Source organism: Musa acuminata, chromosome BXJ2-5 (genome assembly GCF_036884655.1).
Source record: "Musa acuminata AAA Group cultivar baxijiao chromosome BXJ2-5, Cavendish_Baxijiao_AAA, whole genome shotgun sequence".
NCBI classification, from domain to species: Eukaryota; Viridiplantae; Streptophyta; class Magnoliopsida; order Zingiberales; family Musaceae; genus Musa; species Musa acuminata.
Genome location: NC_088342.1, coordinates 5,607,501 through 5,629,890, shown reverse-complemented (window position 1 = coordinate 5,629,890; position 22,390 = coordinate 5,607,501). Strand labels below are relative to the sequence as shown.

The 22,390-nt window shown below is 41.3% G+C and overlaps 4 protein-coding genes across 4 annotated transcripts; 1 reads left to right on the top strand and 3 right to left on the bottom strand.

Annotated features, from left to right (window-relative positions):
• Nucleotides 1-327: 327 nt before the first annotated feature.
• LOC103984219 (uncharacterized) lies at nt 328-3,226 on the bottom strand. The gene is made up of 8 exons (XM_009401677.3): nt 2,812-3,226; nt 2,631-2,725; nt 2,459-2,562; nt 2,263-2,363; nt 2,090-2,190; nt 1,572-2,009; nt 1,348-1,479; nt 328-803 (listed from the first exon to the last, which is right to left on the bottom strand). The coding sequence occupies exons 1-8, from the start codon at nt 3,070-3,072 to the stop codon at nt 578-580; spliced, it is 1,458 nt and encodes a 485-aa protein (XP_009399952.2). The 5' UTR covers nt 3,073-3,226; the 3' UTR covers nt 328-577.
• A 2,935-nt stretch (nt 3,227-6,161) lies between these two features.
• Nucleotides 6,162-11,215, bottom strand: LOC103984218 (uncharacterized). Its single transcript, XM_009401675.3, has 2 exons — nt 11,064-11,215; nt 6,162-8,201 (listed from the first exon to the last, which is right to left on the bottom strand). The coding sequence occupies exon 2, from the start codon at nt 8,173-8,175 to the stop codon at nt 6,262-6,264; it is 1,914 nt and encodes a 637-aa protein (XP_009399950.2). The 5' UTR covers nt 8,176-8,201; nt 11,064-11,215; the 3' UTR covers nt 6,162-6,261.
• A 510-nt stretch (nt 11,216-11,725) lies between these two features.
• LOC103984217 (gamma carbonic anhydrase 1, mitochondrial) lies at nt 11,726-15,739 on the top strand. Its single transcript, XM_009401674.3, has 5 exons — nt 11,726-11,940; nt 12,665-12,808; nt 13,941-14,066; nt 14,401-14,552; nt 15,160-15,739. The coding sequence occupies exons 1-5, from the start codon at nt 11,826-11,828 to the stop codon at nt 15,439-15,441; spliced, it is 819 nt and encodes a 272-aa protein (XP_009399949.1). The 5' UTR covers nt 11,726-11,825; the 3' UTR covers nt 15,442-15,739.
• Nucleotides 15,740-16,978: 1,239 nt separating this feature from the next.
• On the bottom strand, nt 16,979-20,875 carry LOC103984216 (probable mediator of RNA polymerase II transcription subunit 26b). Its single transcript, XM_065108224.1, has 10 exons — nt 19,618-20,875; nt 19,366-19,434; nt 19,159-19,241; nt 18,672-18,724; nt 18,545-18,588; nt 18,429-18,506; nt 18,281-18,308; nt 17,731-18,185; nt 17,563-17,653; nt 16,979-17,464 (listed from the first exon to the last, which is right to left on the bottom strand). Exons 1-10 carry the CDS (start codon nt 20,029-20,031, stop codon nt 17,343-17,345), a joined length of 1,437 nt encoding a protein of 478 aa, XP_064964296.1. The 5' UTR covers nt 20,032-20,875; the 3' UTR covers nt 16,979-17,342.
• Between the last annotated feature and the right edge of the window lie 1,515 nt (nt 20,876-22,390).

Here is a 22,390-nt window from a genome sequence, read left to right as displayed (position 1 = left end):
GTCAACTAAACCTTTGTCTCAAATTGGTTCTCTAGTATTTACTTTATGTTATCCTTCTCTTCTTGAGGATGCCAAGAAAGGATGATCTATGAATGATAATAATAATATTATCAGAAAACTCTGCAGTGCCAAATTAACAACTTTGTTCTGTCCATGTCTGGAATTGAGATCAGTTGGAAATGTAAGTTGGAAGCGAAGAGAAGCGAGCCTACTTAGAGCAGAATCTACTCAATAATCGCTGGAAGAATCATGGTTCAAAGTATCAGGCCAGCACGGATACCAGTCACTGATACAGTATATAAATCCATATAGACAGTACCAACAAGATTAGGCCGAGAGTAATGAAGTGTATAAATCCATATAGACAGTACCAACAAGATTAGGCCAAGAGTAATTAAGTATATAACTCAACATATTTATAGCAAATTGCCTCACCGAATAACAGCATAATTTACAGGGTGGATTGTCGTCAAACGATATTTCAGTAGCTTCGATTCTATGAAAAACCTAAACGTTTCATGTTTGCTGAACTCTGAATAACACATAAGGCCTGGCTTGTATTGGAAAATGACCTTAATTATGCTGGAATCTGAGGAGAAGGCATCTGATCACCTACTTCAGTAGTTTGCGAGTAATGGGGATCACTGATTGCTGTGTCATTGGGTAATATCGGTGTACTGCTTCTAAAGATGTGCTTTCTGCACCGCTGGAATATGCCATCATACAATAGATCAAATTGTACTCCTGCTCTCTCCCGATTTACTATGAAAAATATGTGATCGGCTTCGATGATCTTGTAGTACCTGAAAGAACAGCAAGAAGTTTTGATTGATACAAACATCCAATGACATGAATTCTAAATGCAAACCAAACATGGCCAATGTTTGGCACAGAAGAAGATTACGGAAGACATCAGTCCATGTCACCAGATCTATAGCTGAAACACATGATTCTTGGCATAAAGAAGCATAAAACAGCGAGAATATGAACAGAAAGGGTTGTAAACACACTTCTACCTGCACAACTTCTCTGAAGCATATTGTGTGTAAAGGAGATTTACTGCTTTAAAAACATTCGAATGATTATTCCAGTATATAATTTTGCTACGTAGTTTGTAAAAATTTTTTGAATATAATGTTCTGCAGCTTTTATTGTCAACACATGAAATTGATGCATAACAAGGAGATTAAGTAGAGAGTTGAATCGATAATTTATGTCTTACAAAACATAGATTAAATGACATTAGGAATCCTCAACCTGAATCATATCAAGTAGAAAGTGGTTTACTTCAAGGATAGAGCAGATTACTTAATGCAAATGTGGATCATGAAGAGCAGGATCACAAACCAGATTCCTGGTTGCAAAGGATGGCATTTGGAGTCATCCACAACAAAGAAGCTCGGGTGTTCGACAGGCAGGCGAGGATGAGTCATGGATATTGTGTTAAGAGCTCCATCATTGTCTTGCCAGTCTTCATCCCTGTGCCAGTAGTCCAAAAGAACTCATGTTAGCTTTGCTCCACAATTCCCTGCTTCAGATCATGAATCTGCACAGGAAGAAGACCCAGTCACCTGTAGTCTTTATGTGGTGGCGGCACGCCGTGAGGGAAACGCCACTGGCACATCTGCAGGACTGGAATGAAGAGCAATGGATGGATCCCCCAAATGCTTGAAGGCATTGTGAGGCCAAAGACCTTCTTTGTTCTCTTGGTCGCGTAGCTGAAGTAGAATGTGTTGGGGAAGGTGCGAAGCCCAGAGTTGAGCTTGATCGAGCCTTGAATGGTGAGGTCAGGCACGATCCAGTCTTCACAAGCGAAAGGCCCAGTGTTGTTCGAGAGCAGATCAACTAAACCTGAAATCCCCGTCCACCTCCATCCCATCCGAAAGTGATCGAATCCGAAGTTGTAGTAGTTCTTGAGCCATGCAGCATCCAGCCAGTCGTAGACGATGACCCCCAGGCGGCACACCTGAAGCAGGCATATCGGTTTCAACAACCTCCCGTTCTCGGGCCTGCAACAACATCGACGGTGAAGGATTCATCGACAACAAAGCGTCCAAGGCTAGAAGAACTTGTCGTGGAGATCACTCACTGCATCCCGTCGTAATATGATCTGGTGGTTCCGTTTAATGCGCCGGAGAGGGAAGTGATACTCAGCACCCAGTCCTCAGAAGTGTCATGGCCAGTGAATGCCTGTTGATTCACAGCACATGTTGGAGGTGATGAAGACGAAGTCAAGGAGATGGAGTGAAGCAAAGGAGGTACCTTGTCCGCAAGCATCTGCTGCAGCACCCTGGCGACCTGAACGCCCGCCGAGTGCCCCACGAAATGAACAGGATGGTGTTCATCCCACGAAGGATAGTGGCCTGCACTCCAATCGATGGAGAAGAATGGATCAACGGAATGGAACTTGAGACCTGGTTCATAGAGAAATCATTAGAATGATTGGTTTCTACCTTACCTTGTTCATAGATCTTCCCGAATTGCAAGTGCCCAAACTGCAAGCTGTGTTCTTCTCCATAGTCTACCTGCCCTCCCTTCAAATAGTAGAACAGCTCCCGTGCCCTGAGACCATGGAGCGGAGTGGCAATCCTTCCAGTTGATCACAAGATTCAGTTCTCGAGCAGACCTACCTGTCATAGATGCTGGTTAAGGATCCTAAATCCGGCACCAGAACGCGGTCGTCCTTCTTCTCTGCGCCGGCGAAGTAGGACAAACCTCCGAGCCTCTGCAACCCCGTGGCAAACAAGATTTAGCACCATTTCAGCAACAGAGCACGCATGCTTGAGCTCCCAAGAAATGGCATGCACGTACCCCTTTGCCGAATCCAAAGATTCCATGCACCAGAACGATCGGCGGCGGCGAACCCTCGAGAACCAGCACCTTCTCCTTGCTCTCACCTTCCTTCCCTCCGGTGCCCAGGTCGACGACATTGGGCCTGAGGCAGTCGGTCAGGACCTGAAAGAGATCCGACGCCATGGCGGAGCTCAAGATGTAGAAGGCGAAGAGCAGGTGCGTCGCCATACTGACGAAGAGCTCGATCAGGCTGAGGATTCCGATCGACAGCCCCGCCATTTCTCCTCCGAGAATTCCACAGAACAACAGCTCGAGCCACGAACACCTCCTCCTCTTCCTCCTGTTCTCCTCTTCCAACAAGGATGATAGAAGCGAACGGAGTGCAGAAAGGAAGAGGAGAAGAGAAGAGACACGGAAAGGCTAATGGACCTCCTCCTCCTCCTCTACGACTGTCTCTTTCTCTCTCTCTCTCTCCCTCTCTCTCTCCCTCTTTCCTTAGGACGAGGGGAGTGGAGAGATAGACTTCTATATAAAGCACACGGCACAGTGGAACGAAGGAACATGGGGACATGCAGTGTTTGCTACGCACTTCACAACAGCGTTCTCGGTTACCTCTCATTCATGCTGCTGATTGGTTGTTGGATGCTGGCCCAGTGTGGGGCCATGGTGACGTGTCTCTCTGTTGCACCCAGAAACCAAAGATTCAGGGACACGTGTTTGCAGACCGTCACATCGACCCACCTCAGCATGCCGGCAAAGAAGCACAGGATTTAAGCACCTCTTGCATGGAACAGAGGTCACAACAAATCTGTCTCCCTTCCCAATGGATTCGCAGGCGTGTCTTTGCTTGGTTTCACTGATCGGACGCCAACAAAGCTGAATGTCCCAACCTCCAGCTGATCTCCAAGCAAACAAATGGGGGATATGTTGATTGGGAGAGTAATCATTCGATCAGTTGATCTGTAGCAATCTCTTTTACCATAAGATGAAGGGATAAAAATAAAAGATCTTGAATTGATGAATGTAAAGAAAAAGGTAAAAAGGAAATATATGGTTTCATCTTACAGTCTGGTGATTGAGGCTGACACAGTCATTCACTCCACCAAAACCAGTGTTTTTGACCAGTAATAACTATTCTGAGTGCCATTCATTGAGCAACTCTTTCTGGTCACTGATTAATCCTCTTCTTGAGCTTGCTGGATCTTTCTCTTCCTTGGAGAAAGGGCAGAACACTCCAGAAAGACCACATGAGTGTTTCGTTTTCCTTGATCGATCAGAAATGCAAATCACATGCACAAAGATATATTGGAATCTTATCTTGTTTCAGCCACCCAGACAAAGGTCTCTATCTGATTTGACATGGAGGTCTCCAATCTCTAGGTGGCCTAAGTATTTAATTCAGAAGCAATTGCAGCTGTGCATGAAAGATTTAGGCTTGCAGCTGTAGTGGTGCTTAGAGATTAATTTCCTAACATACTGTTCTTGTGGGGAAACATCAGGTTGTGTTGTCATTGACAGGCAATCTCAGGCACATTTTTGTTACATATACTGAGGGAAAAGATTTCTGGTTCATGAAAGGCATGTAGTTCCATCCCTTCATTAGACTTTTAACCTTCATTTGTCTCTTAGAATATTGGATTGTGTATATTGATCCTCATCTCATATTGATCGAAATATAATATATTATATTACTTTTAATCATCTTTCATGTGCAGAAACAATTATTTGGTTGGTAGTAAAGATGAAAAGGGATGTGTGACCTATGAAAGGCAGTAAGAGTTCCAGTCTAATTTTCCAACTCTTTAGCTTCTATTTTTGATCTCTCTCATATGCAAAGCACATATTTATCTATTACTGAAGTTTGTCCTCACAATCAAAAGTAGCTCAACTTTTCTCCAAAAGGAGTCAGTGAGTTGTCAGTGGAAATCAATTTAAACATCAGCTAGGTCAGAACCTATGTGCCCCATTGAATCCAGAAAGCAAGTAGGATTTATTTTGATGAGCAATAAGGTGGCTTCCTTCTGTGGAACTCCATGACATCATAAATCAAATTCAACTAACCTATTGTATGAAGGATGCAGCTTCATTAGTCCAAAACTGATGTAGTGGTGGGCAGCAAAGGCCACTAAAATTCTGACAGCTTCACAATGTTGTCAATGTCAGTTTATTGATCTAAATTTATAAGCTGTACACCATTGTTTAGACTAGTCTCTTTTTGCTAGTGGAATAGTATAACAAGGAAGGAATGCAAGTAAGCTGTAACAGTTTAGGGCAGTCAATGACTTACCTTGGAATTGTATGTAGACTGAAGCTTGTACAGCTTTGAACACTTCAATGTTGAAGAGCTACAAACTCCATCACAAGCAACATAGGACATGTTTCTAGAGGAAAAGAACTAGTGGGCATGGATGAGGTGCTAACTTGTGCTCATTGAGTTGCTTACTTGTAGGTAGGAAAAAGGGCAAACAAGTATAATAAGATATGAGGGAGGTTGATCATCAGAAAGACCAAGAGAAGATGGAAGTTTGTGCTGGTTGCCAGTTCCAATAGGTCAGATGCACTCAATTCCTCAAATTGATGAACAACTACTGTTAGTATCTGAAGATCTGAAAAAAATGGATGGAAATCATAAAGATTTTGTGAAGGAGAAGGTTCTGCAGATTGCAAGTCTGCTACTGATTCAAATGACAGTTGTTGTATGTTAGGTATGCAGCAGAAACATGTGAATCATAAACCTGAATGCAAGCCCAAAGGTAAAGATTTTCTGGTAGATGGAGAGAGGAATGTGTTTAATGTAAAGGAAGTCTTCATCTGCTTTTGAGAACATCAAACCCCAGGTGGTTGGACCTCCATCAAGGAGTGTCACTCCCACAAAATACATGATGTTTCTGATATCATGGAACATTAGGGGCTTCAAAGACCCCATCAAACAGTCAAATTCAGAACATGAACTTTGGAGAACATGGATGAAAACATTTGAGAATTGTTGTTGAATTCTATAATGGCTGTAAGTGTGTTATCAGCCTTACAGATTCCATTCTTGGACATTCTTTTTCATTGAACAGAGAAGCCATGGGTGCCTTAAAGATCAAAGATATGTAGTTCTCTGCAGACATGATGGTGGCTAAGATCAACAACATGCATAGCACGTCTTGGGTTGTGAATGCCCTCTAAGCCTCTGCAGTAAACAAGGTTTTGCCTTCTATGGTACATATAGTCTATAGCAGGAAGGAACATTTCTCAGTAGGAAATATAGTAGATTGATGAATGCATAGTTAGAATATAGGGATGGAGAACAATGTTGTAATGCATCGAGTAGGTGCATTACTACATCATTCTCACCTTAGATATGAGGAATACCAGCCCACTAGAATCAAGAAAGCATGCAATTTTATAACCAAGAGTGTCCCGAACCAGCAGCAACAGATCCAACAATGTTCGTTTTCTTTTCATCTTACAGATCATTTATTAGAGGGGAGAATTGGTGACAAACTGTCTCGGAACGCTAAACAGGTCCTTCCCTGCAAAAGGGGATGACCAATCATGCGATCCAGACGAGTACAAGGAGTCCGTCGCAAGGCTACCACCATCCTGTAACCCCACAACGCAGACACCACCGGATGTATTTGTGACGGGCCTTGTAACTTTGCCACCCATAAACATGGTAGACCATGTGGCAGACAAGTGATCACTCCTCATAGATGGCCTCAGAAGAGTTGAATCCAAGCTCCAGTCTATAGAGGTGTAGTCGCATGGAGTCGTTCCACCAGAGCTCCAGTCAACTGGCGATAAAGAGGATCCATGTGAACCCCATCCAGTGAAGAGTCCAAGCGAAGATGGCATTGCGAACGAACCTGCAGAGTTCCATGAACCACTCCCCCCTGTTGCAAAAGATTCCACAACACCGGAAGCAGAAGTTTGGAGATGATTCCGGGGAGCAAATTGCTGGCCACTAGAACCATCCAAACCCAAGTAGGGTAAGCTGCGTCCAAGACTCCCATTTGCCACCTTCATCATATCCATGCTAGACATACCATTTGAATAGAATCCTGCGGAAGCTGGTGGTGACGCGCTAATGCTGAGGCTTGTTGATGCGGGATTTTGTTTGGTGGTGACTGACTGGGGACGCTGCATTACAGTGACTGGCTCCCTCAAAGTTACTGAGGGCAAGTTGGCCTTTGGTTCATTGGTTGGCATCACATACCGGGTGGTTGGAGGTACAGCCACCTGCAACGAGGATGGCAAAGAGTACGAAATAGAAGTAGAGCTGGCACTTGACCACCTTTTCTCCACTGGAGTAACAACTTGCGGTTTTCCCCAATCTGGCTTAGGCTGTATCTTTCTCAAAGACTGCATGTTCTTATTTGGGGAGTCCACAACTCCAGTTGTCATAGTTTTGATATAGTTTAAATCTCGTTCATCTCTTCTCTGTTGTTGAGGGCCAACTGAAGCCAGTACCTTCTGTTGAGGTCTTAAAGCTGCATTTTGGACAGGTATTACCATCTTAAAGTCAAGACCACTTGGTGGAACAGGGTCACTTGTTTCTTCTAATTTCGATGGAGCAATTTTTGGTTCTTGCTTCTGTGTCTTCAAAGTCTCTTCAGCCTTTTCTAGGTCACCCTCACATGCAACTACAGCCCTTTCAACCTCCTGCTTCGTGCACTTGAACTTCACCTCCATATCTGAAATCTTTGTGAGCTCTGTCGTAATATCAATTTTCAAGTTAGCACCAGTGTCTATGTTTGCAGCAATCTGCTGCCTACTTTCTTCACTCCGTTCAAGGAGCCACATGATGGACTCTTCAACACGTCCTTCATTTTGTATAAGAGCCATTGTTGCCTGTTCTGAAGAGAAGCCCATTGCTACAAGTTTCTGAGAAAGCATCTCTAATTTTCTAGACATGAGGTACCCAGTACAACGCTCATGTAGCTCCTGTGCTCGCCTCTCCTTCTGGCGTTGATGCTTCTTTTCATTTTTCTGCCGAATCTTATCGCGTTTGTCAGTATCACAACCAAGTACAGATTCTATGCGAGCTGCATTACTAGTTGCATTTTTCTCCTTTTGGTCCTCTGACTCACCAGAGTAACCATTATGGTTAGACATTGAATCAAACTCGCCTGTTGTACCGGATGAACTACCAGAATGCTCCTCAGTTTCATCAATGGTTCTGAAATGACCATTGGTTTGGCCTGTTGGCAAGGAACCAGAGGGCATTGTATCGAAGTTGTGGAATGTCCCAGAATCTGGATTGTATGCATTTGAAGGAGCACCATTCCCATAGTTCAGAAGAGCTGAAGAATGTTTTGAAGAGACTTTAGCTTGTTCCTTGGCTGCCTTTGCAGCCAACTTATCCTTTGACTTAGATTTGGTTGCTGGAGACATTTCTAAACTTTTATCACAGTAATTTCCTGAAAATAATCACACTGAAAATGTTAAATACCAAACCACCATCAAATGATTGTCACTTAACTCTATGAGGACTATCAAAGTAATAATAACAGACAATATGAAAAGGTTCAACCAATACTCTCAGCCCACTTCAATAGAAAGGAATATAATTAAAATAAAGAAAAACAACACCAACACGCAGTGATGTCCCAACTATTTAGAGTCATTTACATGGATCTTTTCTCACCATGAAGCTCTATTGAGGGCAATATCCATAATTAAAATTGAGGCATTTAAATCTTTTTATTGTTTCAAGCAATGTTTTTGGCAGGTTTTCCTCTACCTTTCATGCACCTCTAACTCTAATCAACTTATCTTATCTAATTACAGCATCCATAGAACTCCTTTGAACATATTCATAACATCTTAAACAATTTTCTCATATTATTCTCTATCAAGACAGCAACTAAATATTTGCAAATGAAATCATTTCTTATTCCTTCTATCTACCTCAGCATTTTCACCTTAGCTCATCAACAGTTTGCACAAGTTTCTTAACTACCTGACACTCTTATTCATAAACATTAACTGGCCTATAACCATATCTCAAAATTAGTCCGGTGGCGGTGGGTCTGGTAGACCTATTCTAAAACTGATCTATAACATTACTTCTACAAGACTGCTATTCATAAGATTCTTGCTTGGGACAGTGTTTACAGCAAAGACAATTTGTACCAAAGCAATTGCTCATTTCTAGAGAAACATTAGATATACTATTTAAAGAATTAATGCAATATGCATAAACAAGTATATAAGTAAATCCATTCCTTTAGTTTGAGGTCTTACCATCACCTATAGTCATATAAACTAATAGAAACAGACATCCATAAAACTTTGAGGAAACAATTACTTGCATCTCAAAAATGATAAAGACTTCCCACAATATTGTCCCAGTAATGATCCAACTAAGTACAAGGAAAACATGAAGTTCCATTCGTAAAACCTCATTGCAACAAAAACCAGCATACTCTAAGCTTAAACATGCTAAGTAGTACATATGGTATAATACTCTATTGAAGATTTAAAGGTATTTGATGTACAAGAAACAAAATAACGAACTACCAACCGCAGTTAGAACTTAGAAGAGTCTATAGAAAATATTGAACTGATACAAACAAATAATGTCCTGACCATATCTACCTCTTAATATAACGTGTGATCATGCCTTTTGTTATCAGTGTTATTAAATGACAAACTGCAGTGGGAAATATAAATAGGACCTAACAAACTCATAACCAAATACAACAAGAAGAATAAAATCAAGCTAGAATGTCTTGGAATATCAACTTTACAAGGGTAATTATAACTTAGACATCTGGAAAAGGATCAAACAAAGGAGAAAACGATGAATATAATAGGAAGACTAGAGGACCATCTTGTCCTTAGTTTAGTTGCTATATAGTTGTCGATAAATACTAAAAGAGATATCCTACAACATAAACCCCATCAATGATAACAACAAAAACCAATTTGGCACATCAAATTCAACCCAAAAACCAAACTATGCTACCACCAAAGTTTCTAAATTCTAAGCCCAAACAGACAACACCATTCACAAGAGAATAATTAAGCAACACAAAATATAATTAAACTTAGACACCTACATGCTTCCCCCGCTATGAAAGATCTTTTTGTTGTTGTTGTTAGATAATGAAATTCAGAGACCCCTCACTAAAAACAAAAAATAAAATTTACTGGAAAAATAACATCTTACCACAAAAAAAAAGAAAGTTATTAAGATTTCGGATGGTAAAGATCAAGCAAAAATGCTTTAATAATTTTGATATCTATTCCACACATTATTTTGGTGAAATACTGATTATTTTTTAGCTCATTAGCAAACATATCTCCTTATATTAAAACATCCAAACTTACATTTATCAATCTATCAAAAAGCTTATTGGAATATTAAACAACTGTTATAAATTCATGCCAACATGAATCTAAGGTGCCTGCTGCTATTGCATGAAACAGTCCCATAAATCTCAGGTCAAAGAATCATAATATGTGACCCAACAACAAAATCAACTAGCACCAACTTAGGAGTTGATAAACAATTCTAACCCGCTTATTAGGAAACATGAAATTCCAGCATTAGGACGTGCACATATCATAAAATATAAATATTCATGAGATTGTTTTTGTCCGCCAAGTTTATCATGACACACGATCACGTGAAAGCAACATGAACCGGAGTATCGATAACAACAGCTGAATTGCATCTATCAAACATTTTAATAATGCTATAGAATGATTGAATACCCTATTTACACAAATCATTATCACGATTCAAACGAGCAAAAGATTATCACAAAAAATAATGTATTAGATAGACGCGGACCCTGCATTCCGACCCAAAAACAAGGACCGTTCAATTCGTTTGACGGAGAAAAAGGCCCGCTTACGCAAAACCTCAAAATTTGTGTAAATAGGGTATTCAATCCAAAGAATTAATGGATCTACTACGGCAGTCTCAATTAAGCAATAAATAAAAGAATATTCTTCGCCACAAAATTCTCGAAGGGATCAATGATCCCAACCAAAAAGCATAAGCAACCAAATTAGGATCCCCAGGATCCAAAACCCTAATTCGAATCCCCCCAAAGATCGGCCCCAACGAATCACCAAACAATATAAGAACAGGACGCGCAATCTAATAGTCTTGTTAAAAAAAGGGCGACCGGAACCGAAAATCCATACAGAACAAAGACAATCACCTGGTAGGACGAGCCGGAATCGAGAAAAGACCGAAAAGAGACGTGGCAAAAGCAGATCAAGAGACTGGAACAGAAAGGGGCCGGGGAGAGAGGAAGGGCACTGACCTGAAAGCGAATACAACGGAATCGATCGGTGCCCGCGACGGATGGAAGGGCAGAAGGCGTGATCGATCGCCGGAAGACGAAAAGCTAGGGTTTTGAAGGAAGGGGAATTGGGGGACGATAGAAGCCGATCCCTTTTGCTCTGTCTCTCTCTCTCCCTCCTTCACGATCTACTTGCGTGATGGACGGACGTGAGGGAGTATTAAATCGAAATGAGAGGATTTGGGTTCCGGAAGTTTGCCATATATAAGTACCGCAACTGGGTTCCGACTCGCCAATTGACTCGCCCGAGTCCAGATTGGGTCTTCAAACACTGTCGAATGGGATCGAGTTCAAATTACGAGTCTCAACTACGGCATAGCGGTCAAAGAATCACGTCGTCATGAATAGCATACATGTATATATATACACATGTATTATCATGTGTATATACATGAATAGCATACATGTATATACACATGATAATAGAATATAAACGTGTAAATAAGGTCACAAGAAAGATTTTGAATGGTCGAATTAGGACATGACTTTATATGTATTGACATGGAATCGTCGCGTTTAGGTAAACCTACTGTCGCTTATCCTCCTAAGGGTAATACGGTCATTTCAAGCCCGCTGAAAACCCCAATGCTGCTTAACTGCAACCCTCTCGATGATCTGCATTTCTCTCTCTCTCTCCTTGCCGCTGCTGCTGCTTCTCTTCTTTCTTGCTGGCCCAAAGAAGGAACTCCCACCGATTATTCACTTCTCTACGGAGAGTGATCGATGGGGACGCTGGGAAGGGCGATCTACGCCGTCGGATGCTGGATCCGCGAGACCGGCCAGGCCATCGATCGCCTCGGCTGCCGCCTCCAGGGCAACTACCTCTTCCAGGAACAATGTAAAGATCTTCCTTCCTCCGTGTACTTCTCTTGTTCTGATGATGCTCGCCGCGCGAATGCGCGATCACTTGGATTGCTGTGCGACCTCCTTTTGTGGTTTAGGTCCGAAATCGAAGTAGATGTCGGGAGGATTTAATTATATTGTAATGACTTCTATGCAAATTTTGTCTTTTTTGTTTTGTTTTGCTATAGTCAACTCTTATTTTTAATGTGGTCTGTTTTCATTTGGCAATATATCTTGATGTGTTAGTATTAGGTCTAATTACATATTACTAATTAGCTACTTTCAGTATCCTCTATATTTTCAAAAGTTACATTGAGATCTCTATATTTACAAAAGTAAAACATTTAACTCCGTTGCTCTAATAAAATTTTTCTCACTTTTTTTTTATTTTTAATCCTGTAAAATTATCTTTTTAATCTTGTACAGGAATCTCAATGTTTCATTTTAGTAAGTGTAGAGATTCCAATATAACTTTTAAAAATTTAAGGATCGAGATGCTAAAGGTAGCTAATTACAAGAGGGAAAGGTAGTTAACTCTTTTTTGTTAACTTTTTCTCTGCAGGTTATGTTTCTCAATGTTTAGGAAAACAAAGAAGGTGTTTGCTTAGAATTAACAAGTCCTTGTAATTTAATCTTATTTAAATCATTTTAGGATTTCTCCAAAATTTTACCAATGAGTCTTCTAACTTGTAATTGCTGGTTTCTTCATGGCATTTTAGTGTCGAGGCACCGGACACTCATGAACATATTTGACAAAGTACCTAATGTCCATAAAGATGCTTTTGTGGCTCCAAGTGCATCTGTCATTGGTGATGTCCATGTGGGCCAAGGTTCATCAATTTGGTATGGATGTGTTTTGCGAGGTATGTTTATGTTAAACAAGTTAGTGTGGTATTGATTATGCAGCTAGTAGAGTTTCATTATCCTGAAGGTGTCCTTTTCTTTACAGAATTCACTTGCTTTAAAAGTGTCCGATTTGTTAAATATTTGAATGCTCTTGATTTAACTAGAAAAATTCCATGTAGCTCACCCTGAATTGTAGGTACATTACGGCTTATGGTTTTTTTTTTTTTTGTATTGTATATCGCTAAAATCAAAAAAATACTTTGTTAGGTACCTAGGCAATGATGCTTAGATATGAAGTTGGTTTACTAGATAGTTTCCAAGATATTAAGTTGGTTATCAGATAAATACTTCTAAATAGGTATGCAGGGCCTTGACAGACCTATACAAACATTGCTGTATATTTTCTTCTGCAAGTTTCTGCAACTGATGTCATAAAGTTGCTGTTGGGGTTGGTGCAGTGGGCAGCAAATTGAGAAAGTGAATAAAGAGAGTTCACGTACGAAATGATTTCAAGGAACTTGATGTAAGCAAGAAAAAAGTGGGAAACTGAGAGAGAAAATGTCTGGGAAATCTGTTAATAGCCACTCCATTTATATCATCGTAAAGCTAATTTATTTACAACTCTTGTTAACGTGAGTAGCACTTACTACATATTCTAAACAAGTTTGAAACTATATCGTAGATGTAACAAAGGAACTCCTCGGGTAACTTGAATGATATGGTTCGCATACTTTTAAAATGGCTAATGCTGCTCACCGACATGTTCTTTGTTTATAGCATCCTTTTTGTTGTATAATATTTTGTTTTGCAAGGTTTGTATTGTAGCAACCATATGCATAATTTTGTTCAAGAATTTATGACATCATCCTATATCCATAACCCAAGAACTACTGGGATGTGGAAATTTGTCTGAGGCTTACACTTGCATTCATCATTGTAACGCTGGTTGTTGCTGGTTTCATTGAATGACAATGAAGAAGAGTTTTATCATGTGCACCTATCTATTTGATGTCCAGATATTGGTCCCTTAAGACAGTAACCAAGGATATATAGTTCTAGTATAGGTGGAACTTGTTGCTCATAGAATGTATGCATTAAGTTTGGTTGGTTATCAGCAGTTATTAACTCCTTTCTTCGGATCCATTGCAGGTGATGTGAACAGCATCCACATTGGATCTGGCACTAATATACAAGATAATTCCCTGGTGCATGTGGCAAAATCTAATCTAAGCGGGAAGGTCCTACCAACTATAATCGGGGATAATGTCACAGTAGGCAAGTGATGTAATTCTCCTGAGCAACAGTTTTACATTAGCTGCCAAGCCCACAATTTACTTGGAAATCATAGACTTCATTCTTCTTTGTTAGACTTTATTTCTTGATTTGACCATATTATGTTATCTCTATAAGTAACTTGTGTCCTGGGCTCCTAGGCATAAAGTTTAGAATTAGAAACCTGCATGTTGTGGTGCAGATGTAAATGTTGACTTTAATTTATTGTTAGTCCCAGCATGTTGTGTTAAGTTTTAGAATATGAATTAAGGTAGCAAGATATTTTGATTAACTTCTTCTAAAGCTCATCATTGTCTTTAAAGCTTAAAATTTACAGGCCATAGTGCTGTCTTGCATGGATGCACTGTTGAGGATGAAGCATTTGTTGGAATGGGTGCTGTCCTGCTTGATGGGGCTGTTGTGGAGAAGCATGGAATGGTTGCTGCTGGAGCCCTTGTAAGGCAGAATACAAGAATCCCATGTGGAGAGGTTATCAGCTGTCTGTCCCATGATTTTTTTTTTTAATTAAGTTTATATTTGTCTCCTGAATTCATTACCATCAGCTAGCTCTATCGGGTAGGTCCAATAATTTGATTTGGTCCAGCAGACTTCCATGCATATGATCTAGTGATGGGAGTGATAGAGGAATCAATCTAACAGAGTTGGTTTCTGCCGCCGCGGAACTTGTGGTGGCTTCAAACATTAGAACATGTGATCTATTGCGGAAGGGACTAAAGGGGCTGTGCTGCTAGAGTTTACCAAAGGGGGGGAGGGAGGCTACAGTTAGAGGTGGCATGACGGTAGTGATGGAAGCTCAAAATAATTTATCATATAATATGATGTTTGATTATATAAGTTGAGAACTGATATCATATATATCTATTATAACACAAATGGTCTCGGATTGGGTCATTACCAGATAAAATTGACCTGGATCTGTGTCCGATCCATTGATGAACGAGACTGGATCACAGACTCGATGGATCGGAACAGATCGATTGACGGCCTTATATTGAACCATGGTGAAGCAAAGATTAGTGATCATTTAACTTTACTCATTGACTGTGCTCATTTATGAACTCTGGTTATGCAACAGGTATGGGGAGGTAATCCTGCAAAGTTTCTGAGAAAGTTAACTGATGAAGAGGTAGCTTTTATTTCTGAGTCTGCTGCCAACTATGCCAATTTGGCCCAAGTGCACGCTGCTGAGAATGTTAAATCTTTTGATGAGATTGAATTCGAGAAAGTATTGCGCAAGAAGTTTGCTCGCAGAGATGAGGAGTATGATTCCATGCTTGGAGTGGTCCGTGAAGTCCCTCCGGAGCTAATTCTTCCTGACAACATCTTACCAGACAAATCTCGCAAGCCTTCTCAGTGAGTTAGGCTGAGACAGTCAGCCCACTTCGCCGAACCAGCATCACGAGCTTGTTACAGCATGGTAGTGAGTTTGGTGGTTCATATTTCTGTTGCTGTCCCAATAATCTCAGGTCGGGCTCTTTTTTATGATCGGTCATGTACTCTTGTACTCTTCGATATCGTATCTGTTGGTGCTAGAATCCTGAATTGCTTTCAACATCAATTGTAACAAGAGCACAAAAAAATTGTGTTTTTTATCACAACCCATCTTTGTGACACAAGCATTTACTTGGTGTGAATGAGATTCATGTTTTTGTCAAGGCACTTGATTTACTGCAATACTTTACATGGATGTAACGATTGCAGTAATAAGCTATTCAATTATGAGAAGTAAACTGAATGCTTTCTAGTGATGCAGCAGGAGATGCTGCAGTGGGATCAGTGGATCCACACCAATTTACTTTGGACAAACTTAGATCTAGAACTGATTCGATCATGGACAGTGATGACGAAGTATACATTGACCGGATGACCAAATTTTGACTTTGATCATGAGTCGTATCAGACTTTCTGAACCAAAGTCAGATCCCATCCGAGTCGAGAAATTCCAAATTAAACCTCGTTGATTTCTCCGATCCATTCTTTACATAAAGAGATCTCCTCAAGTCATAAAGGAACTCTTTGTTTTGTTTTTACATGACATATTAAAAACATGAACTAGATTACGTGACAGATATGGTGTCGAAAGAGTAGATCGATGACCAACATCTTGTTTGGAGATGTGTGGTTTCTGACTTCATCGTGTATTGAACAAGGGAGGTCTTCAAACTCGTGTAGTGAACAACGTGCTTTAATTTCTGTTGACCAGCCTCAAGACTTCCAAGGCAGAATTGCATTAAAAATGACCAGTTGTTTTCTTTTCCTCCTGAACTTTGTGTGGCGCACGCAACAATGAACAGTCAAAACCTAAGGTGTGCATTCATATTGTTAGTGTCAACAGGATTCAGTGACTTTCTACTTCCAGATCTTATAATCTAAGTAGCTCAGTTGAGTTCACATGAGTCGACCATACTTTGTTCTAAACCCAACTTGTTGCTTTGGCAACCCAAGCATTCCTTTCGATAAATTAATCCTATGATCTAACCAAAGATCTCAAATAGGAAAACTGGGTTAGTTCTGATAAGCATGAACTTAAAATAATCGACGGTTAAAGCAATTGATCACATATTTGATTTGTCACAAAATTATTTACTTTTAATTTTTAATTAATAATAATATTTTTTTATGAACTAACTTAACTGATAAGACTTTGTCAATTATTCAGAAAAAAAAAAGATTTCAAAAGTCTGAATGAAAAGAGCTCAGACAATGGAGAACACAACATGAACAAATGCAAAGCATCCAAATCAAAGTTTGAGTGGAACAGGAAGCTTTCAAGCAACATCAACCAACAAACCATGTTAAACAAACAAGGACCAAAAAGAGAAGAGCATTTGCAGTATGGTGATTTGTTGGGTCAGCCAAATCATGGTGCTTCTACATCACAAGGACAAGGCAAATGAATCATTAATGGGTAATGGTTATAGTGCTTGGTGCCTCGTCTCTGTCATTGTCTACATAGCCAGTCTCAAAAGAACAAATGGATAAATGTTTCCGGAGTGCTGGGACTATATCTTGAGTCCTCAGGCTTCATATTACATTTGGTGAACTTATCACCACTCTCCCCATTTATGCTACTACTCGAGTCAATGTGTCTAAGTCTCCATCAAGAACTAAACACCGAAAAAAGGAGGAACCTCTTTTGTCTAGTCTTTGCAACCAAGCTCAGCAGGTAAATACAGACTTAACAGCGAGATGCAGATGTTCTTCTGTACAGGAAGAAGGTTCCTGTAAGTTGGCGATCCATTCCCAGAATAAACAGAACTAATGCCGGCCATTTGCCCAACTCCTAATTTGGTTTCTGGATTTCAGAACAGGATGTCTGTTGTGCACCTGTTTTGGCAGATCATGCAGTTCCATTACTTGTATAGTTCGCTGTTTTTTTGCTGCGGCAAGTAGCATGAAGCACCCATCAGATGAGCTATTATATTTAGCTACTAGGAAATCGATAAGATCATATTAGACACCGGGAACTGAAGCATACCATTTTCTGCTTGCTGGTAACCTTCATGAAGCTTCCTCTTTGCCAGTTCTAACTTTTCTCTTATTGAGGATTCCTCTGAGCACTTTGTTTTCTGCATCGAATACAAGATTATTAGATAGGTCAAGGTCCTCCAAACCTACAACATCTAGAATTTCTAGCAGAACTTACATCTTGTGGAACCACCAACAGCTTCCTCCTAAGTGCACCACTGTTTTGATGGTGTTTAGGATTCATCTGTCTGCCAGCATTCTGTGTGTGGGGTAACTTTGGTGGTCTGCCAGGCCCAGAATCCAGAATAACAGGTTTGCTTTGCCTGTTTGCAATACCTTCACACCTTCCTTGGCCGATCCCAGGATCCTGTGGCTTTCCCGGTCTCGTAACTGTTTTTTGCTGCTTCATCTGGCTTTTATCTTCCACGATTGCTGAATGCGGTGGTAGTTGCCTTCGTGTCACTTCCTTCCCTTCTGGTGTAATGAATTGTGATGGCTCTTGCCTCCTTGTCTCCGCTTTCTCTTTTGGAATGACATATTGTTTTGGAGGCTGTTGTTTCCTATGCGGCACATCATTTTCCGGAGACCCTCCATTTTCCCATGGCTTCTCAAACTCTCCATTATTTCTAAAATCTGGAGAACAAAGATGACATCAACATATTGAAAATTACAAGATGAAATGTACCAGCAAACGATAGCAGAAAGCAGAGGAAATCATAGCTACTCACTTCCATCGTCATCCATTTCATCGAAGAACTTCACATCCAAATGGTAAGAGAAAGGCACAGAAAATGAAACCCGATCAGTCGAATTCAGAAAACAGTGGTGCAACTTGGACGATGGATAATAAATCATCCAAACAATTGTATCTTATACCTCAGAGAGCTGCATGGAAGTAGTTTGCGAGGCAAATAGAAATCCCTCATCTAAGGGGGGAGAAGGGAGCCCTTCCTCATCTTAAATCCCTCATCTAAGGGGGGAGAAGGGAGCCCTTCCTCATCTTCCATAGGAGGATTTATAGAGTCTGGAGAGTTATCTGAAAAATCATGTGTTCAATATTACACATAAAACATGATAAACGACAAAGCCATCCAAGCAAACATGAAAGAGATGCTATACCTGCAATTGCCGCTGTAGCCCTCACCCACTCCTCGGCCAAAACCTTCCAACCACTGTCACACAAAGAAAGAAATTGAAGCAATGTTAGACAAGTTTCTAGCCAGCATGTCTGCACACTATTTTAGGCAGTATGAAGAGTCTCTTGAAACAAGTTGAAAGAACAATTCATCAGTCATATAAATGACCCTTCCATCAGATCCAAAGCCAAAGGTGCAATTGAACAGAATTGTTCATCATTAAACAAGTGCCTCCACCAAACCAATTAACCATTAAGAATAATGCAAACAAAATAAGCATAAATGAGCAAGGATGGAAACAAAGATCGCCTTATGAGCAAGATACAAAGTGCACTTACGAAGATGGCATGCTAAACCCTTGTGCTCTATGTAAGAAAACGAAACAAACCCTACGAGTACCAGCACCTTAAATGACTTATGAACTCTATTGTAATTCTCTGAATAATTTTGGTATAGAAAGATGAACCTACCCGATGAGAGTGCGCACAAGGTGGCGAATTTGCTTGGAGTTGTGCCTCCGCAGACAGTTAACCGCCTTTCCAATTTCAGTGGCCTGAGACCCAAATATACGGAGATTACAAAAAACAGGAAGGAAGGCTTTGCTTTTGTAGGTCAAAATTTATGCATGTATAAGAGAGAAAGAAACTTATGAACTGAAACATGTGTTCTATCATCACCTTCAGTACTTCAACAGAAAGCTCCATCAATTGCAGCCTCCTCAAAGACTCGAACAATATGCTATCCGACTGCAAACCAGCAAAGTATTCCAAATCAAGATCAAAGAGAGAGAATATAATCTCAGTAGCAGTAGAGCAAAAGAAATGCTCGGGCACCATCACAGTTATGCAAATTCAGCTATCTCAATGCATCGAACAGTTTCAGTGCAACCATAAAGACATCAAATTTATGAAGCAAACGAGGGCACAGACCTCATCACGGTGGTTGGCAAAGATCTCCTTTATCCGCAGAACCTCCCCAACGATCTGGCTTTCCTCTTCGATCTCCTCGGTAAGCGCCTCCGCCTCGTCGTAGCTGTAATTGCTCACAATCCGGTTCAAGTCCTCGGGTCCGTCGTTGCTGCTATCCACTTTGCTCTCCTTCTCCCCGTCCCGCTTAACGCTGCGATCGCCCTCCTCCCCCTCGGCGACGCGATCGCACCCATAGCACCGGGGTAGCAGCACGGCGAACAGCTTCTCCACAATCTGATGCCTCCTGCTCCTGAATTCCTGGGGGTAATCCGAGGCCGCAACGAGGATCGCGTGCTCCATCACTTCGAATATGTCCGAGTTGGCGCTGCGGAAGAACTTTCTCCAGTAATCGAGCGACCCGGACGAGCTCGCCATGGCGGCGAGGGGCGGCTCCAGCGACCAGAGGACGAAGTGATCGGAACCGGAGCCCGCCCGCCTCGGTTTGATTGGTTCTTGAGACGCTGGGATCGAATGTTGGACGCGATTCCGATCTGTGATCGGAGAAGCTCAAATGGTCATCAATGTCCCCGCCGATTGGCGCAGTTGCTATCTCCTTTTGTTATCCAAACAACATAGAAATCCAACGAAAATTTCCAAGAAAATCACGAAAATGACCGAATTTTCCTAAGATTCGCTACGGATGCATCCAACAGCAACCCAAAACTGCGGTTTTTCCCACAAACAAGGGGGGGAAAAAAGGGGATCAAACTCCTCCTTTTCTTCCACCTCCTTCTTCCCTTCAAAGAACCCAATCTCGACAGTTCCTAATTCCCAAAACAAATGCCTCGTCCACGGCTCGTAAAAAAGAACCTAAAGGAACCTCTCTCTTTTTTCTCTTCCGTTTTAAGTTCCCCCCCAAATTAGAGAAAATCTCCAAGAAATCACTCAAAAAAATCCTCCTTTGTTCTCCCAATCTCCTTTCTCACTCTCGATCATCAACCTCGATCCTCTTTCCTTCCTCGCTCTGCAAATTCCCAAAAGAATGAGGAGGAAGGGAGGCGAAGAAAAGCGCAACCCACCGAAGCAGACGCAAAGAGACAGAGACAAATACGGTGGAGCAAATCCAACAGCCGAATTACTCCCCTTCCTCCGTCTCTTCCCCCAAAAGAATTATTAGATAACGAGCCTAAAAAATCAAATCTTGAATGCTCTTAGAAATAATATTTCAGTACCGTAATGATGATAACGATGTTAATAATACGGGAGGAGTAATCTTAGGACGACGGGGAGGGAAGCAGCGAGGGCGGTGCTCGAAGGGGCGGAGCGGTCGCCATCGTTGACTCATCCTAACGGACGGTTACGATGGGCCGCGTTATCCCACCTGCCCTCATCGGACGCACCGCTGCGTCGCGTTGTAGATATGACGCGTCCGATCTTATCATGACATCGAGTGGTGCGAACTTTAGAACGGACGGCTGCCGTCGTCCCGTCGATGACACTTGGCGACGATCCGACGGAGGCACGGCTTATCATGGCGTGAGATGATGCCATCATGGGGAATCGAGTTGGTACAGGGAATCGAATTCGTATCGGATCGGATCGGATCGGGTCGGATCGAACCGAATCGAATCGGATCCCGGATTCGATCCGCTGACAAGCCTATGCAATTAAGTGATCATATAATTACAGCATAACATCAGTTTGATTAATGGATTACCGATTAGCTTCAACGTGGATAACCCATCCACGGAATAAGTCGAGCGGATAAGGATCGAAGAATAGAGATTTTGGATGCATGTGATGCGCATGTGGAAGACACAGGACGCCATCCCTTATCTGCGAAGGCCATGAAAGAATCGTGTACATGCCATCATAAATAATACATATATTCTCACCCTTAATGACGGTGTAATAAGTCGTTAATTAGTTATGGGATTAAGGGGGGGAAACGGAGTAGGAAACAAACCCACGTGCGCGCGAGAGAATCGTCTCGTTTGCTTAGAGGCCCTTCCCTTCGTTGAAATTACGAAAATGACAACAGTTGCATTGGCTTGCAGCCGTCATCGGACGGTTAGGACGAAGGAGGAGCGACCATCGTCAGTGAAGCCATAAGCAGAGGGATATGATCGGTAATTCAAAGAGGGCCGCGGAAGGAGGACGGAAGACGCGGCGGCGATTAATTGAGGAGAGGGGTCGGGGCAGGTGACGCTGTTTCTTCGGCGGGTAGCAAAGCGGTGGCGCGTCCACGGGATCGGAGGCGGCGGTTTTGCTGCGAAGACGGATAGTATCTATCTATTGGTAACCCGAAGGTGAGATTGGCGTGCGCATCTTCATCGCTTCCGACAGCATGCATAAGACTTTCACTATTTTGACCTTTCTGATGAACCCTAAATGTCCTCCGAAAACAGATGACGAATGTGTACAGCTCAGCTCGAGTAGTGTTCCTCTTATATGTTTTGACTGAATACTTTCGGACAAGTCTTTGGGTCGGACGTAATGAACGAATTGACAATAATGTTTTCTGAAAGTTTTTGAGGCCAAATTCACATTAAATAGTTTGCATATATATTGTATTTCTTGAAGGAAATATTTTAGTTTTGAAAATTGGTTAAGAGGGGGGAGTCAAAGATCAAATTGTTTTATTTTTTTTAATAAAAAAGGTAAAAAAAGAAACTTAGAAAAATAGTTTGCCAGATTAAAATAACAAGTCAAAAATTGTTTTATATTTTAATGAAAGAAATAATCATATTCCCAGACAAAGAACAAAGTTTATGATATTATTAAATATAATCTC